Source organism: Rhipicephalus sanguineus, chromosome 4 (assembly GCF_013339695.2).
Source record: "Rhipicephalus sanguineus isolate Rsan-2018 chromosome 4, BIME_Rsan_1.4, whole genome shotgun sequence".
NCBI classification, from domain to species: Eukaryota; Metazoa; Arthropoda; class Arachnida; order Ixodida; family Ixodidae; genus Rhipicephalus; species Rhipicephalus sanguineus.
Genome location: NC_051179.1, coordinates 46293681 through 46313644, shown reverse-complemented (window position 1 = coordinate 46313644; position 19964 = coordinate 46293681). Strand labels below are relative to the sequence as shown.

The following is a 19964-nucleotide window of genomic DNA, read 5'->3' as shown; positions in this document are numbered from 1 at the left end:
CACTGTGCGAGCGTGTGTATGTACGTTGTGGGGAGGGGGGGGGGGGCGTGTACGCACACACACAATGGTCACGGAAATGTGGTGCTGCCCCGAACCAGGGTCCTTGTTGCACGTACGTTGCACCACAATTCCTCCCTCTCGAACGCAAACATTTCCTGGCTACCGCCGCTGCTATGCAGGAAGAAATCATGGTGGCTCGAAAACAAAACAGACTACGACAACGTCGGGCGCGCCCCCTCCTGCTGCAATCCAGTGGTCAGTGTGGCCGACGCGCACGCGTAGTAAAAGCGCCGGCGGCCCGCGGGAATTAAACAAAAAATCAAATTCCAGACGGCAGTCTGAGCCGCGTGTGAGGCGAGGGGAACGCTCCGCAGCTGCTACACGTGTAGTATAACACAGAAGCGCGGTTCAAGCCGCAGCTATGAAGTGCGCACCTGAGCACGGTGGACAACAGCGCGGCAGGTGTTGTACGGGTCACGAGCAAGACGCGTTTATTTACGGTGTCTGTAAAGTACAGCGGCTCGGTCGGCGCGCGTTGACAGGCTCGAAGCGTGGATAAAGGAAGTTTACAGCCACCTGAAACGTTTACAACTCTCGTGTAAGGGAAGCGGGGCAAGAAGGTGCTCGCCCTGACGCATGTAACAGTAGGCGTGCGCACAGAGGAGGGAGGGAAGGGCAAGGGGGGCGTCATCACCCCCCCCCCCCCCCGATAACTTCGTATTTGAAGTGCGTTCTGATCGTAAGGATTTGAGTGGCGGGTGGGGGAGAGAGACTCCGCTTTAACCTCTCCCGAGTCCCCACCCCCCTTCACGCAGAACCCTGAGCACGCCTGAAAACACATGGAAACTGCATATCTACTCACCATTTGGTCTTCCTCTCCGGCGTTGACGTAGTCGACGCCATCCCTCATGGGTGGTGGTCCTTGCTTTCGGCATTTTACTGCAACGAAGAAAATAGCAATTAGGTTTGCAGATCCAGGGTTAACCATCGCGAACGCGAGAAAAGCCCTGCAAAAAGAGAATGGCTAGGACAACTCGTAATACACAGCGCGGAGGCTCCAGTTACAGGGGCCCGCGGGAATGGGGGAAACGTACTACTCTGGTATCCGCGACGACGCAGCATGATGGAAAGTCTTCCACCGACGCGCGATTCCGAAGCAAAAGTGACTCGACCAGCGCGAGAAGTCACAGGTCTTCAACTTCTTCAACAAGCACACGGCGGGCTGTCCCTCCCTTGTGGAGACGGGGAAAGGAAGATGGAAAAGACGGGAAGGGGAAGGCGGGAGGAATCTTCACGCGAAGCTTCCTGCCTACACTTTCATCGCCACTACGCAAATACGGGGCAATGAAAGGCGGGAGGCCGCCAAGCGTTGGGGCCTCTCCTTACCAGAAAACCGGCTCGCTAACAGATCACCCCTTCCGAGGGGAAGGGGGAGTACTAATACTCTCTAATCTCGCCACTGTTTGGTTAAAGCCGGCGCCGACATGCACGAACTACCGACGAGCTGTCAAGTTCGGCTGGAGGCACTGAGAAGAAGCCCGTTCCACTGAGGCCCGTGTATCGTTCGACCACTTACAGTCACGGTCCGACGACTAGTTTGCCAAGACTTCCAAGAAGGAGCACAGAAGGGGTAGTGTTGGGAAGCGCCTTTCCACGGACCTCACACTCCTGTCATCGCTCGTACAAAGTGCCCAGTGTACTTTTACTCTCTGCGCACACATTTAAATGCTCTCCCCTCTATATCCCCCCCCCCCCCCGCACCATTCTTTACATCTCCATGATCCACTGATGGCTCTGAATACTCAGCTTTTCAAGTAGGGTTTCAAGCTCTGCAACGTAAGCGGCCATCTTTCTCGTTTCGTTGCAGTTCAATGCGGCAGATAACAACTACGCTCGCTCATCCTCGCCTGGCGCGATGCTAAAGAAGCGATGATGTCAAACAGGGCGTTATCAAAAGGCACGCCAGGCGCTCTTTGAAACTTTCAGTGCTGTTGTCCAGCGTCAAATTCGCCGGACTTCGTCGCCCCGTAGAAATGAGTAGAGTTGGCCTTTCACGAAACATTTCATTAAAACCGACAGGTATTCACTGTACAAAGAGCGATAGCAGCAACTACCGCGGCAAGCAGCGGTAGGGTGGCTAGCCCTAGCAGCGGCACGCTGTCGGCGCGGGAGTCACGTGACAGGTCGGCGGCTCTCGCCGACCGACCGACAGGGGTGCGCGAGATAGGAGAACAAACCGACGCCGCGCATATCCGTTGCTATGACGACGCACGTGCGAGGAGGCTCGGCTTCAAGGGGCCCTGCAACACTTTTTCTGAGTTTTAAAGGAATAGCCTCGCTATTGGCGCATGACGATTCGCGAATCACATGCCGCAAAAATTTTTTATAATCCGTAAAGTACGAGCGGGGTTACAGGTATTTGTCGCACGCTACATGCGCTTTCTCTCTCCTCTCGTAAAAGCGAGCGCGCTGAAAGCGACGCAGCAAGGAGGGGTGACAAGGGGGCAAGACGCAGCCCTTCGTATGCGCGTGTGATGACCTTGAGCAACTTTTTTTTTCTTCAAAAACTTTCGGTGTGATCGCGAGAGTACGGTCCCTAGAATAGCGAGAGTGCGCGCGGGCACGTGGCGGCATCCCGCGGCGGCCACGGTAACTTATATGCAGCTTAGGATGCTCAAGTCAGTCAATGGCAGTGACATTGGGTATATGGCGCAGTAACTTGGGTATATGACGTCATTTGCAGAGAGAAGAGGGAGCGATTTTTGGCTGACTGAGAATTACTTGTAAATTCCAATCTGCGTGCTCGACTACCGATCGGCAGCGTTTTCTGACCATGCGCAAAAAAGTGTTGCAGGGCCCCATTCAGGGCCAAACGCATGCACAAGAAGGTTTCCGGTGACGCTGAGACGTGTTTTAGAGTTGCAGAAATCGCGTCTTTTCCTATCAACCACTCCTCCTGCTCCTGGGTTCGCACCGCTATCGCTCTTGCAAAAGCTTTCGTTCTTGCACTGTATGGTTCGATCATATCCTATATGTTCTTGCTGTAACGTAGACCTATTTTTCTTATCAATTACTACCCTAATTTCCACCCCGACAAGTTTTGTAGTGCGTGCTGCTGTAGCCATAAAAACAAAAGACGTTTGCGGCACTTTTTGACACTTTTCTAGTCAGCAAAAAGTATCTCGCCTAATGTAGTTTAAAGGGACACTAAAGAGCAAAACGATTTTTCTCGCATTAGTAAAGCAGTCTTCCACAATACCTTGCTGCGAGAATACGCTTAATAAGCGAGAAAACGCGCAAAAAAAAAAAAAATACAGGTGGCGACGCCACCTTGGATTTCCCGCACCATTTGCCGTGACGTCACATATTTTTGACGGCGCCTGCTTGGGCCTACGTAGTTCCTAATTGGTTAAATCGAAGTACATTGTCCTCTGAAGGGGTCAGAGACTTGACATAACGAGGTTGTGGAAATTTCGTCGAGCCAGTGGCACCAAAACACGTTAAATGCTCTTCGAAATCTTTTACGTCACGAATTACAAAGTTCGGCGCGAAACTTAAAAATGAAACTTTGAACTTGGTTTTCTTCTCTAATAATAAACCTATGGTGGTGAAATAAACTATACAAGAGTTCTCCGAGCACACTTCAACAATCTAAACCAATTCACTGTTTCTCTTTAGTGTCCCTTTAACATTTTGCAACGACCTCCGCGGAACACCCTTTTACAGAGTTCTAAGCACCTGTGGCTCGCCCTATTTACCGTATAATAACACAAGTGCAAGGAGAGCTAGCACAGAAAAATGACACGCGCGCACGGACTGGCACGTAAAGCCGCTGCATATGTCACATGTAACAAGTTCGCAAACGCAAGAATGATAGACATGACGATTGTCGCTTACTGTTCGAACGCGGCGCCATGACCTGCCGTATTCCCGCCACGCTCCTCGGACAACTGCGACACTTATATGACAGCCGACGCGTCATCCCCGGAGCACAAATGATTAACCAATCAGAACTCGCACAACAGCAGCACGGATGTCGTTTTTTTTTTTCGGCTTCAACGTAGCTGATAGCGAGGTTCTGACAGCGGAACAGACGAAATGTACAACGAATCGAAAAGCACGCAGCTTATGCCGAGGGCAACTTGCCCGTGGGACAACAGACAACAGCTGGTGCAGCAGCAAAGAAAAAAAAAAAAAAAAAAAAGTACGGCGCTGCATACATGCGCACAGTAACATCCTTCGCGTAACGTTCTCAACGGAAACGTCATTCGAATTCAATTCCTGCGCGTTAGTATAGACTATTTTACGCATATTAGTTTCGGTGCCGCCATATTATGCTGTTAACCTTGCAGTTCTGTATCTTCAACAACTATAAACAGCGCTACGGTGGGCGTATACGCCTGAAAACGGTTGGGTTGGTGCATTCGGTGCTTCCTGGCCTTATCAGTTCATGTCATGAAATACAAAAATAAGAAAACATTCGTTTAACAGCCCAAGGTGGCGGCGCCCATTTGTCTTAACGTAAAATAGTGTATATACAGAAGCAAAAGTAGAAGAGGTGGCAGAAAAAATAAAAAAAACAAAAACAAATATACAGCATTGAAAGTTTCGTCCGCGAAGAGTGAAACACTGGCAACGATATCCAAGGTTTAGCGGTATACACGGTTGGGCTCATGCGTGTCCTTCGGACGGCGCCCTCGCTCGAGGGTGCATACAACACCGACGTCGCCATATTGTAAGTACAGCCGGAAAACAAAGCTGCGCGTCATCTTAATCAGTTTATCTCCAGCAGCACAATTGAAACTGAATAGGAGTCCTACTAAACGCATACTGTCTGAACTACACATGTTTAGAGCGGTTGAGAGCGTGGCTGTGGGCGCCGTCCGCAGCTGCTTCCCCGTGTTATCTGCGAGCTTCCGTTCATATAGTTGAATTGTATAGCGCAAGGACTTAGCACACGGTATGACTATGTTTGGTATGCTTACGGTTTCGGTCTCTGCATACTTTTGCAAAAAAGAAAAAAACGGCGGCTCGAGATTAATCGGATTCATCCAGAACACATGGGGTTCTATTATGCGGCCAGCGTGGTCGAGAATAGAACCCGCGTGAATAAAGGTTCTTTGTCTACTGCGTCCAGCAGTCGCTTGCCCTGGTCACGGCGTATGTGGCGTATACAAAAGATGGCAGAAACTGCACGATAAACGTGCGTTCTCCATCCATCCATATATCCATGCGTTTTCTACCTGTACTATAGAGTCCTTCAATATACCTATGCCTATAATATATATCTACAAGAGTGAGCGACGGGGCGTAGGCAGAAATTTTTTTCGGGGAGGGGGAGGGGGGGGCACCTCCTTGATCTGAAGTGGGGGCCGGGCAGGAAGATGGGGTCGAGTGTCATTTAGTGCTCTGTATGCCATATGGCAAAAAAAAAAAAAAGACGGGGGAGGGGGGGGGGGCACGGGCCCGGTGTGTCACCCCCTGGCTATGCCACTGGTCAGAAAACGCTGCCGATCGGTAGTTGAAGCTCCTGAAAACACGCGAGCCAAACATTACAGCGCAGCACGCGGCCTGGAACTTACAGTTAATTCTCAAAGTCAGCTAGAAAATCGTTCCCTCTTCTCTCGACAAATGATGCCATAAACCCTAAGTCCACGGCCATTGACTGATGTGAGCATCGTGAGCTGCACAGTTAGCGCGGCTGCCGCGGAATGACGCCACGTGCCCGCGATCACCTGAAAGTAAGCCACGCGTTTGAAGAAAACAAACAAAGAAAAGAAAGTGCTCAAAGTCATGAGTAATGACGCGCGTTGATGAACGGATGAATCTTCTTGCCCTCCTGTCATTCCCTTTCCTGCGCAGCTTTCAGCGCTCTCGCTGGTACGAAAGGAGAGAGAAAGCGCCTGAATTAAGCGTGCTACAAATCTCTGTAACTCCGCTCCTACTTGACGGATTCTAAAAAAAAAAAGAAAAAAAAATTGCGGCAGTCGATTCGTGAAGCAATAAGCTGTTTTAATGAAGCCATTCGACGATTACTTGGAAAAGGGTTGGAGGGCCCGTTTAAATCTCAATCCATGGGTGCTATTCTGGACATTGTCAAATTCCGCCATTGGTCGACTCTGATTGGCCCAGAGGGCTGCTGCGAACTATCTGGTTGGCTTAACATGTCGCCATTGCCCCGCCACGGTGGTATAGTGGTTATGGCGCTCGACTGCTGACCCGAAGGTCGCGGGATCGAATCCCGGCCGCGGCGGCTGCATTTTCGATGGAGGCGAAAATGTTTGAGGCCCGTGTACTTAGATTTAGGTGCACGTTAAAGAACCCCAGGTGGTCGAAATTTACGGAGCCCTCCACTACGGCGTCCCTCATAATCATATCGCGGTTTTGGGACGTTAAACCCCAGATATTATTATTATAACATGTCGCCATTACGAAATTCGACAAGACGCCGGAATTTCTCAGTGTCTAGAATAGCACCCCAATTCTCACGTAGCCGGCAAAATAGACAGTTACGCTAAGTCAACATCGGAGTCGAATGCGGTTAAAGGTATACACTTTGCAGTCCAAACGAGATGGCTGCTGAGCGGAATTATGCTTGGATCCCGTCCGTACTGTCGGCAGTCCGCAAGTTGACCCTTAATTTTCACGCGATTAGTGCAAGCTACACGTTCGCTTCTTCACGAATTAAAACGCGAAATAAGTCGAAGACATAAGAAGTCCGACTGTTTTCCTTAGATTTCCCTGGTCGACGTGAGGTGGCTTCACGTTCGCACAGACGTCATGCAGACGCGTTCCGTTATTACTTTTGACGACTCGGGCTCGATGCTGTCTTCGAAGCTGCCCACACATACCTAAAAGCGCAAAAAAAAAAAAAAAAACAGAGGACAAGGTGAACGGAAAGGACGGCTCCTGTCTGTTTTTTTTTTTTTTCACCTTGTCCTTTGTTTTTTTTTTTTGCGCTATTAGTTATGTGTGAAGCCATTTCGCACCAACTATAGCCCAACTCTCAACTCCCACAACGCCAAGCCTGCACCGGGAAGGCACAGTCACGGCGCAAGTAAGACAGCTGCAGCGTAAACAGGTGCAGACACCAACCGCGAGATGCGATTGTGGTGATCGCGTACAAATCGCTGGGCATCGCCATTTCCGTTCACGAGTACAAGGAAATAAAAAAGGCCTGCGCTTGTACGTACATGCTTTAACGTTTCGCCCGTTTCCCCGTGGAACGTTGGGAAAGAAGAAAGGGAGGAGAACAGAATGACTAACACCGCCGTGTTCGCCCACATGTTCCACATACAGCCATCCAGTCGACATGCAGTCGACAGCCATCCGCCGAGCTGAAAAAGTACACATATCCATGCAGACGGCTTCGTGCGCGAACAGTGTTAGACTATGCCTTTACTTTTAAACAGATTAATCAGAACATGGAAGCGCTGCTGGAAAAATGCGGTCGTAGAAAAAAAAAAGAACTTAGGTTATGAGGTATAGTCGGTGCGTGTTCGTACCGGGATACATGTAGTTGGAAAATAATCAGGTACATAATGGCATGGTAACTATATTATACTTTTTCACATCCGACGCAGTACAGTCCAGAAAGCATAAAACGTCATCAGCACCTTCCAGGCACCCATATAAACACACAATATATGTGGAAATGAGTAAAATACTCTCAGTAACAGCAAGAGGATAAGAAACGCTAATTCGACGTTTCGACCGGAGTCCAGTCTTCATCAGGAATTGATGATGAAGACCGCGGACTCCGGTAGAAACGTCAAATAAACCTTTCCTCCGTTGTTGCTTTTACTAAAGCCAAATAAATTGATTGATTGATTGATTGATTGAATTTCGCCGGGCCAATCTTCGTTTTCAATAGGTCTCGTCTCGGCGGAGTCGCGCAACCAAGCCACGAGCCGCACTGCTTGTGGATCGACCTCTCACTGAACGCTGGAAATATATATGCTTTCCGCAAGTGAAGAAAGAAGCCCAGACACCGTGACGATGAGCTTTAATCAGATGACCCTTTTTTTGTTTATCTGAGAGTGTATCGTCTTTATGCAGCGTCGCCACCGGTTTTTTTTCGTGGAAAGTGTAGCTATATACGCAAACGATATCAGCTATATACGCAGAAAAAAACGAAATAGAAAAGAAAATAGGGTTGAGTTTCGCCCGAAACGCGATACGGTAACGCGACGACTTTCACGAAGCGGAATATTATATGCGCTGTAAGCGTTGCACCGTATACCCTTGCGGTATGGGTTGGGATATAAGGTTTCTCAGATGCCTTCAGCGGCGCACGCGCGAGCATTCTTTCCAGAAAATCTTAAATATATATAGACAGCGATCAGGGGCGTAGCCAGAAATTTTTTTCGGGGGGGGGGGGGGTCAACCATACTTTATGTATGTTCGTGCGTGCGTTTGTATGTGTGCGTGTATATATACGCAAGCCAAACTGAAAAATTTCGGGGGGGGGGTTGAACCCCCCCCCCCCCCCCTTGGCTACGCCCCTGACAGCGATGCTTCTCCTTCGAGTTGTTATCCTGTATGGATGTTAAGTTTTATCCCTGGCAACGTTATATATCCCGGACATTCTCGAATCCGTCATCTTGTCAGCTCTGATTGGCCGCAAGGGGGGGGGGGGGGGCTGCTATACGCCTCTCCGATTGGCTATATAGGAAGATGCCGCCATCACGGAATTAGACGACGCCCAAAATACGCAGTATATACCACTGCAGGGGGCACGTTATTTAGCGCGCACATTACCGAAGTATACCCCGGCGTTTTTGTGTATTTCTCCCCCATGAATACGCGCACGTCGCCACCGGGAATCAAACCCGGGACCTATAATTCTTCGATCAGAGCAACGTCATATAGACTCCGTGTCACCAGGGCGGGCAGGTATATAGTTCTGAGAAAGACTTGACGGCAATGCGGCATTGACTGTATATAGCAACTTAGCAAGGCACATGCTTTAGCAGGATATCGTATAGCGACTGCCAAGTTTTAAGCAAACATGTAAACTCTTTTTTTTTTTTTTTGAGAGTCGCGCCTCCTACGGCTCTCCGAAGAGAGACGTGCATACAATGATCTCCAAAAAGAGAGTCAGCGTGTACCCTTGAAGAGAGTTATTATAAGCGGCAAATCAGGACACCCGAAAGATTAACCGGTATTTTTTTTTTTCTCGTTAGAGTGAAGCCGCTGGTTTAAACTTACCTGACGAAACCTTTTTGACGACGGCAGGGCGAACATCTCCGCTACCGCTGGGCTCCGACATTTCGTACGCCGCCGCGCACTATACGCATGTATTCGGGCGCAATAACTGAACTCGCAATATCGGAGGTTCGATATCCTCCTGCATGCAGTGCCGCAAACGTATATATTACACAGACGAGATAAGAAATCAACCACAAAGGGCGCAACGATTGTCTCCGTTATCGAGTCACGCGCACACGAATACGGAAACTTACGGAAATTGTTACACAGCATTAATTTACAGTTATGAACTGGCTGACGGCGGACACAATCTGACAGTGTAAGACGGCAGCTCACGAAGTCCTATGGCGTCTAGTCCTATAGTATAACGCGACACTATCCGACGTTTGTTCACGTATCATATGTACTTATGTGTACAAAAATACGATTCTGCGAGCTATCATCACGGCCTTGGGACGGCGTCAAGAGAACAGACACATACACCCCGCCTTCTGACAAGTGCACGATATCTATAGTTCCTGGTTGCTTACACGCCACCCTTTCCGTGTGTGTCGTGAGAAAGACTTATATACACGGCTAGGGATAAACACTCCAAATTGAACTTACGACGCACATAGAAAAGATACACAGAGAAAGAGAGAGAGAGAGAAAAGAAAGACAACTACCGGTAAAGAACATCGCAAGTTGACGAGAGACGCCCCGAGAGCGGCTTTCTTTTTTTTCTGCGACGCTTCTTCGAGAAAATTCCAAAATGCGTACAGTACATGCAAGAAAAGGCTGCGCTGCAGCATCTAAAACAATATCTATGCGCGAAAACACACACACACACACACACACACACACACACACACACACACACACACACACACACACACACACACACACACACACACACACACACACACACACACACACACACACACACACACACACACACACACACAGGCATAGACTTTATGCCGTGGAATGCAAGCCACCGCTAACTGCTGCTCCAACGATTCCACGCAGAACGCTTTTATAATTTGAATGGGACGTTAATGAGGAGTTATGTTTTAATTTCTTAAATGCAGCTTAATTAAACTTAAACTGCGTGTAATAAAACAGCGCTATACCACATCTAATTATGAATAAACGAAGCGGAGGCATTCTTACCGTGACAGGTACGCGAACCGTGAGTGAAGGAACTGTATTATTTTCACGTCATCCGTCACGACGAGAGCGACTACGGCTCGCGTGACAATAACGGCAACGCTCCTGCGAGCTATAGCGAGCCACTGGTGAAACGAAAAACAAAGAAATTTAAAATAAAACTAATCGCAGAATCCGAAGCGTATGCCGGTGAATCGGCGACATGCGGAGCTTTCCTGTAACTTATATTGTTGTCGTTGTTCGCCTAGTTTCTATGGCTCATACCCACCGTGGGGGATTGTGCCAAGAATTGAGTGTTTTTATAAATCTATATAAATTTAGTAATAAGGTAACTTATAGAATAGATAAATTGCGAATGAAAGACGAAGGTTATTGCTCTTTATCTTAGTAATACGTCTTCTTGGTCAATCCCCCTGAGTGGGTATGTGCCAATATGGATGGGCTACAAACAAACAAACAAACAAACAAACAAACAAACAAACAAACAAACAAACAAACAAACAAACAAACAAACAAACAAACAAAGATAACATGCGCTGGGATGTCCTCACTTCAATTCTTGACTTTTGCGAACAGCAACGCTCCATGGCTGAATGCGCGTTGATGTATAGATGCTCAGGCCCACTGGCATAGCCAAGGGGGGAAATGGGTGAGGGGGGGGGTTACGCAGGTTCACCCCCACCCCCCACACCTTCCAATTTCACGAGAGCACTTTTGGGCTAATTGGTTTTTTTACATTCGATGAAGCCATAGCGCTAAAAACACAGGGACCAGCGAACAGGACGGGATCGACTGTCCTCTTCCTTGGTTCTTGTGTGTTTAGCGCTATGGCTTCATTCAATTTTTCACTTCTGTATACGCGCACACCAGTGTCGTAGCCAGGGGGTGGCACACCGGCTACGTTATATAAATTATATAATAAACAATTCACTAATAAACGTTCCAAAAATGTTATTCCTTGGAAACGCAGAGTGTGCGTTTACATCGAGCGGCCATGGTGCGTTCCTTCTTGTAACTGAGCCGAGAAACGTTCTAAATAATTGTTAAAAAAAGAAAGACCATGTCCCCCTTTTAGCTACGCTAATAGTGCAGTTTTGTGCGCAACACGGAACTATTCGGGTCAAATGAGAACAATGCTATCACAACTATGTGTAAGTGGGTTAAAAAAAAAAAAGATACAGGGGTGGGTCGCAAAACTTAGGGGAAGGCAAAAAAAAAAAAAGAAAAATAACGAAGGATGTAAAAAAAAAAGCTGGCAGGATAAAACATATATAAGAGCGATAATTGACAAATAGGAGATAGGCGATCCATGAGCACTGGAAAGAGATAAGCGACCAACTCGTAAATGACCTTGCGATATGCCGCTGAAATTCCCACGAACTGGGCAAAGAAAAGCGCCGATACAATTAGCGACCGCATCAGTATCGCCGTACTTGCACGCAGCATATCGTGGAAGTACCCGAGATAAATCCCACAAAAGAAGTCGGAGTAAGTGGATGACCTGGAAGCGTGTGCGATACAAGTAAATGCTGTACACTCTAAGAAAAAAAATTGCAGTGGCTTAGCTCGGCTATGGCAGGATATACGTAGTGTTAGCAAAGGTTCAGCTGATTATTCTTAGCTTTCCAGGTTGTATAGGATTATTAGCCTTCTGTTCATTCTTCGTACGCTGAACCACTAATTGCCAGGCAACTACTTCGGGATCCGATGAGATAAGCTTCTCGGTTCTTCTGCGCCGTTGAGCAGCATTTGCGCTCTCCTTCTTCATGGCGTTACCCACCTGCAAACGCCAGTCAGGGGCGCTATCAATCGGCTCCGGCGCAGTGTCAAACGGCGACTGCACAGCGAAGGCGAATAGCTGCACGCACGCTGGCGCCAGAGTGTCTGCCATGGCTACGACGTCACTCCTCTCGAATGCGCAGACCAGCAGCGGCGGTGGCGGAGAGCGGTGAGCCAACTGTGTGACATCACTGATCCTCGCGCATGCGCAGCACGGCTCATGAGGATCCACGCGAAATCGGCTCCGGCTAGGCAAGTGCAGCTAACGCCACAAAAAAAGAGAGAATGTTACTCTTTTCGGTCAGTCCCGAATTGCCACGTATATGACCCCCTTTATTGAGACAACATTAAAGGGGCCCTGCAACACTTTTCTGGGTTATAATAGAATAGTCTCACTATTAGCGCATGACGTTTCACGAATCACGTGCCGCCAAAATTTTTAGAATCCGTCGAGTACGAGCGGAGTTACAGGGATATGTCGCACGCTTCAAGCTCTTTCTCACTGCTTGCGTACCAGCGAACGCGCTCAAAGCCCCTCAAAGCTACGCAGGGAGGGGGATGACAAGGGGACAAGAAGATGCGGCCCTTGGTTAGCGCGCGTCGTGACCTTGAGCACTTTTTCTTTTTTTTTTCTTCGAACGTGCGGCGTACTTTAAGCGTGATCGCAAGTTCGGGCACGTGGCGGCATCCCGCGGCGGTCACGGTAACTATGCAGCGCACGATGCTCAAATCAGCCAAAGGCCGTGGACTTTGGGTTTATGACATCATTTGTCGAGAGTGGAGGAAACGATTTCTTGCTGACCTTCGAGAATTAATTGTAAATTCCAGGCCGCATGCTGCGCTATAACGTTTGGCTCACGTGTTTTCGAGAGCCTCGACTACCGATCGGCAGCGTTTTCTGGCCATGCTCAAAAAGTGCTGCGGGGCCCCTTTAACTCTCTTTTGAGTTCCTGGACCCTCTGATGAGAGTATGATGATCTCCTAAGAGAGATCGTGCGTTTATTTAAGGAGAGTCACATACGTGGCAAAGCCAGGGCTCACAAAAAGTCAGACTCTTTTTCTTTCTTTCCTTTCCTTTCTTTTTTTTTGAAAGAGTGCAGCGCAACAGTTACCACGGACTATTGCTTGACGTCAACGGTAGCTTTACGACATATATCAAAGCACCTCCGTATACATTGGAACCGATCGACTTTTCTTTATTTCTTTATATGCAAGGCATTGTTTCTCCAATTAAAAAAAAATCAAGCGTATATAAACGTGCATTCGGCGAAGAAGCGTTGAAGTATAATACGTAGAAGTGCAGAAGTCAAGTGAGGAGATCTCACACAATCCACCTTTTTCATTTTCCCGTGCTGCGCCCTCTGCCGTTCTGCTAGGGCTTCTATAGGGGCCAGGACAACCGGTATCGCCACAACGAAAGCCTCCGAGATCAAGCGGCGTTTCGCGACTTCACCGCTAGGGGAAGGGCGCATGCGCAGTGGCACCGTGAAAGAGGCGGATTCGAAGAAAGCTCCGGACATCGGCGGTTCCCGCGTAAACCTGGAATCCCGCGATTTCTTCCCTTGATTTTTATGAGCTTTAAGCCATATACTCGGGCTATGAGAGACGCCGTAGTTGGAAGGCCCCGGATAATTCCGACCACCTGGGGTTTTTTCATGTGCATTGACATCCAGGGGCGAAGCCAGAACATTGTTTCAGAGAAGGGGGTGGGGGGAGGCGTTCAACTACACTATGTATGTTCGTGCGTGTTTGTGTGTGCGTGCGTATATACACACTCAAAAATTAAAAAAAAAATATTCGACCTTCGCTGTTCAGAAGTTGCATACATTCGTGATTCAACCAGATATTCCAATGATAATATTGCTCGGATAATAATCGTATTCGGATAGATGAGGAAATGTCGCTATTTTGGAACACCCCAAGTAATCATTTGGACAGCGCTCGGCCTGTGTGTTCCTTGGCTTGTGCTTCGTGTCCCTTTGCGCTGTTATTCCCATTTACAAGTGTGTGACCAAATAGCCCTACGAACCACACTTCTGCAATAATTTGCTTCCCGGAAAGCGGCGCTCGGCCAGTGGTGCGTGTTATTAGGCATTACGTGCCGGAAGAAGGCCACAGCGTAATTAATGCGCAATCAACCGGAACCACGGACTACCCGCGATGGGCGGCGCTGCAGCATTTGCTATTAAACACGGTCCGTGTATACCGGGAACGTTCGTATACCAAACGAAACAGCTGTCGTGTGTCGTAGTGCACCATAGCGGAATGAGTGAGTGAGTGAGTGAGTGAGTGAGTGAGTGAGTGAGTGAGTGAGTGAGTGAGTGAGTGAGTGAGTGAGTGAGTGAGTGAGTGAGTGAGTGAGTGAGTGAGTGAGTGAGTGAGTGAGTGAGTGAGTGAGTGAGTGAGTGAGTGAGTGAGTGAGTGAGTGAGTGAGTGAGTGAGTGAGTGAGTGAGTGAGTGAGTGAGTGAGTGAGTGAGTGAGTGAGTGAGTGAGTGAGTGAGTGAGTGATCGAGTGATCCGAGTGAGTGAGCTGAGTACGTGTGCTTGAGTGAGTGAGTGAGCGAGCCACGTTTCGGCATAGGAAACTTAAACTTTGAAAACAGCACATGACGCCACAACCGTGCTTCGATTAGAGCGCGAAGTATTCCACTGCACGATTAGGGTGGCTAGCATGATTCTTGTTCGTATATTGTCATCACCGGATTGGAGCGAGGTGCGCTGAAAGAAACAGCCGAATATGACGCGCGTCGCCAGATATAGAACGCTCTGGAGCGCACGAAAGGGAATTTTTAAACAAACGACGCAAAATTTCCTTCTCCCTTCCAAATGCGCGAAACAATAGTCGTTGCCAAATCGCACGCCTCGGCAGCAGATGCGAGCGGTGAGGTTACAGAGGTTAATCGAGGGGCAACAAACGTTGAACGAGAGTTTTCCGTGAGCGTGCAGGATCAGTCAAGCGCGCTGCGCATGCGTGGCTGTCAAGAGTTCAAGATGAAAACAATTACTTCGGGCGAAAGGTCGATAGTAACACAAGTGGCTGCCTCTATCAATAATAAGCACAAAACGGCGCCGAAAAAAAAAAATACGCGACGAAAGCAGGAACACAGACGACGGCGCCGCGGTTTGTGTTTCTCCTTTCGACCCGTTTTTTTTTTTAGCATCGTTTACTATATATACTCATAGTCATGAACCAGCATGACGAAACGTCTCTCGAATTGATGAATACATAGTGGTCCTCGATTCGCGATAGGCTTTCTAGTTTCGAAACAACAGAAAAACGTCAAAGGCATTCTCATTTGCATGATTGATGCAGCGCTAAAGACGGAGACGAAAAGGAACACAGAGTGCACAGGACGAGCGCGTCATATTCTCATATATAGTATATTTTCTATACAGTGCCACATCTGCACAGCTGAAGGTAAGGTAGCGAAACGAACCTCTGTTTTTTTAGTTTAAAAATTAAGCCAGTGATTCTATTCGTTCCTGCATTGAAACAATGTTCATAATAATAAAAAAAAGAATGCAGGGGCAGGTTTTTTTTTTTTTTTTAGAGCAGGAAACTATCTATATGCAAACGACACTGTGCGATGTTTCTGATTTGAAACAGTTTACAAGAATCGACATTTGGAAACATTATCAGGTGAGACGCAGGTGCGTACGCAAGTGCCACAAGAGTAAGGGGTTTCGCGGAAATAATAACTAAATTAAACTTCCCCGCTCGCTTGAGCACGCGACCCGAAACGTCAGGCTCAGAGGATTGTAAACAACACTGTCATGCATTCGCGGGCTGTAAATCTGAGCATATATATAGCCCGGGATTTTTTTTTCTCTCTTTCTTTTCTCGCGGGACAGCATATACTTTGGCACACTTTCGATTACCGTCTTTATGTACAGGATCGTGCGCATCTACGGTGAAAACACCTCATAGGTATTCAAGACCCCATATATAAGCTGATGTTTAACATATAACTCTGAAAATTACTACTGTGTTTAACGACACCATGATTAGACGTCATAGAACCGGCATTTCCCTCGTGAAGTATACAATAAACGTTCTAGTGAGTTACCGCCGTCCGTCGCGGTGGTGTAGCGGTTACGGTGCTCGGCTGCTGACCCGAAGGTCGCGGGTTCGATCCCGGCCACGGCGGTCGCATTGCGGTGGAGGCGAAACGGTAGAGGCCCGTGTGTTGTTTGCGCGATGTCAGCGCACGTTAAGGAACACAAGGTGGTCAAAATTTCCAAAGCCCTTCATTACGGCGCGCCTTATAATCATATCGTGGTTTTGGCACGTAAAACACCCTGCAGACCCATTATTAGTTTTACCGCCTTCAATACTAATGAGGCGTTCAAGTGAGATGTTGTCGACCCTGTTCACACACCGCGCACCGGTCACGGTGCTCGGTGCTATCTGTGAAATGCTGGGTTTTACAGTGTGCCGTGTATGCACGGGGTCATCGCAAAACAGTATGTACGATAGACGCGAGATAAGCTGTGCTGTTTGGCCGCATTTCATGCTACATCAGGCGCATACCTTCAGCCGATAAGGCCGCGAGCGTGCAACAACGCTTGGCACGTCGAAGATATACAGGGTGTCCCAGCTATCACGCAGCACTGTTAAAAAAAAGAGGAACGGCGTTACGCGAAGCAAACGTACAGCATATTGCTCCTAGTACAGTGGAGTAGCCACTGTTATGTTTTTTCGTTAATGAGGCTTAATTAATTAGTCATAACTATATTTGTAACTCGACAAGTACTCACCTAATTGTCAAAATGTCAATGAGGCGTATGTAGGCGTGTTCAAATGGCATCTAACTGCGCAGTTTTTAACAACGTACTAATTACGTGCTCATTTTTTCCGGCTGATAAAGAAAGCCCGCGAAATATGAAAAATAACACGTGACTACGCTCCCACCCGCAAAGGAAACCAGCGCCCTCAAATAGCTTACTGCAAACAACCGCTTTGCCTGTTGTCCGTTGCGAGAGACAGCGTTCCGCATATTGGCAAGGGTACAGGTCGGGCGCCAACGATATGCGGGCAATTTCGCTGGGATTCATTCCGTTCGATAGTACGCCGCAATCATCCATATCTCACGGTCGGCTGTTCTCATTGATAATGCGGCAGATGTTCTGATTACGGCCTGACTCTGTAAAACCTAGCGGTGCGTTTCTTAGGCCGGGGAGTGGCAGATACGGCGATGCGTTTTTTTTTCTTTCTGCATTTTTCCCTTGATACCATTTACCTCATAGGCAGCCTGTGTGAGGGCGCTGGTTCCCGACGCGCGCAACAGTCTAGTCACGTGTCACTTTTCATATTTCGCGGGCTTTCTTGATCAAGCAGAAAAAATGAGCGCGCAATTAGCACGTTGTTGAAAGTAGCGCAGTTAGATGCCATTTGAACATGCCTACATACGCCTCATTGACATTTTGACAATTAGGTGAGTACTTGTCGAGTTACAAATATAATTATCACAAATTATTTACACCTAATTAACGAAAAAAATAGCAGTGGCTACTCCAGTGTACTAGGAACAATATTCAGTAGGTTTGCTTCGCGTAACGCCGTTCCTCTTTTTTTAAATCGTGCTGCGTGATAGCTGGGACACCCTGTATATGCACGCTATCAGAACTGTCTTTTTATCACATACCTCGCCGCTCCTCCTTAACGGTGTCAGTGCGCCGATACAACCCGCTAAAGGCTGCACGAGAACCTTAAGGTACAGGTTAAGCGAACAAAGGACAGCGAAAGGACAAATGGAGACAGGTTGTGTGTCCTTCTCCATTTGATTGCTCGCGTCCATTGAATGTCCCTTTTACTTTTGTTTTCTTTTGTTTCATCGCTTATCTACATTAAGTTGTTAATAATAATAATAATAATAATAATAATAATAATAATAATAATAATAATAATAATAATAATAATAATAATAATAATAATAATAATAATAATAATAATAATAAACTGTCGGGGTTTTGCGTCCCAAAACCACGATATGATTATGAAAGGCGCCGTAGAGCGCAGGGCTCCGACGATTTCGACACCTGGGGGGTTCTTATTAAAGTGCGCCTAAATGTAAGCACACGGGCATCTAGCATTTCGCCTCCATCGAAATGCGGCCGCCGCGTCATGGATTGGATCCCGCGACCTTTGGGTCAGCAGTCAAGCATCGCAACCATTATAACACCGCGAGAGATACCTTACCTTAAATGATGTGAAGATTTAATACAATCGACATCAATACGATTGACTGAGAAGAAAAATAATAAGATGGACTTCGCCTTCGAGTCGTCTTAGGCAAACGCAAAAGGGACAGTGTGACTTTAGCTTAATCACTATACTATAATGTTCGGGCTAACTGCGCTCTTGTCTACTGACATGGGCTGCGAGTGCTCCCGCTTATACTGTACACGCTTATACTGTGCAACTATTGTACAGTGCCACCGCCACGTACGTGTCAACGCATTTATTGATCATTTCCTTTCTTCCCCCCCCCCCCCCTCTCTGTCTCTCCCATCTTTCCACTCCCCTTTCCCCCGGCGTAGGGTAGCCAACCGGACTGCTGCCTGGTTAACCTCCCTGCCTTCTTCCTTTTGTATTCCTTTCTTCCTTCTATGTCCTACAATAAATGCGTTTGTGTGTGTAGATCACACACACACACACACACACACACACACACACACACACACACACACACACACACACACACACACACACACACACACACACACACACATTCAAAGTTACTTGCACTAAATAACATGACCAAAATCCCCTTTTTCTGCTCACACACATATACATATCTTCCCTGACGATGGACTAAGGTCGAAACGTTGGAGCAAATAAAAGTTTTCGCACGTTCGTCCATTCAATCGAATACCTATGAATATCTCTGGATCTGCTAAAGACAATATATATAAACGTTTCGGCAAGGGGGCGGGGGGCAAGGCACACGTGCGCGCATCGGCGGTGCTCTCCTCGTCCCTTCTCGCCCACCACTCCGGAGAACGGGCGAGGAGAGAGGAGAGCATTCAGCTGAAACGTCCCGCGAATCGAATGTATAGAAGTCACTTACTGGGCATTCGGCTGGTCGCTGAACCGTAGGTTCTGGCTCGGATCGCAAAAGTGAACGCGCGCTCTTGACCCGGAGACAGAGGAAGCGTGTCAGAGATAGCCGAACGTGCAGTCGCTCGAACGACAGAACAATCGGAGGCCGGAAGGGGGAAACGCGAGCGCGCGTCATCGCCACAGCAACACGGAGGCGGAAGGGCAAGACAAACAGCGCGCGCCGGTGCGCAAAGAACCGCCGCGTCTAACGTCACGCAAACACACGGAAGCTGCGGGTATACACTGTTTTTAAAAAAAGTAGCATCACTTGCTAACTTTGAGGTAGTAAGAGCTTGTCGCAACATGTACTGCCTCTGTAGTAACAGACTGCCCAAACTAAGTAACTATACTACCACGACATTTACTACTTATAGTTAGTACCTACAGGGTTGTAGTTATATGAACTTTACTAACCCGAAGAGCTCTAATAAAAAAAAAAAAAGATTTGGGGCTGCAGCTACGCGCTAGTAGTGAAAAGAGTAAGGAGGCGGAGGAGCTGGTGGCGTTGCTCTCCTCACTTTCCTCCTCCTCCTTATCCTCACTTCCCTTTCCCACCCCTTGCTATACTATACTATACTATATTATACTATACTATACTATACTATACTACACTATACAAGACAGCTGCGCTAACGTGAAACCTGGGGAGGTGCGAAGCACCGGTGTTTCCCACACGGACACGTCAATAGCAATTAAGGTCCCTAGATAAAACAAGTTTTATCT

General features: G+C 47.9%; 1 protein-coding gene across 2 annotated transcripts in view; it reads right to left on the bottom strand.

Moving 5' to 3' along the window:
• LOC119389891 (polyamine-transporting ATPase 13A3) overlaps window positions 1-19964 on the bottom strand; it is a 145187-nt gene that overhangs the window by 63759 nt on the left and 61464 nt on the right. For both annotated transcript variants that reach the window (XM_037657310.2, XM_037657309.2), the window contains exon 2: window positions 863-939. In XM_037657310.2, the coding sequence (XP_037513238.1) occupies window positions 863-939 (77 nt within the window). The remainder of the gene's footprint in view (window positions 1-862; window positions 940-19964) is intronic.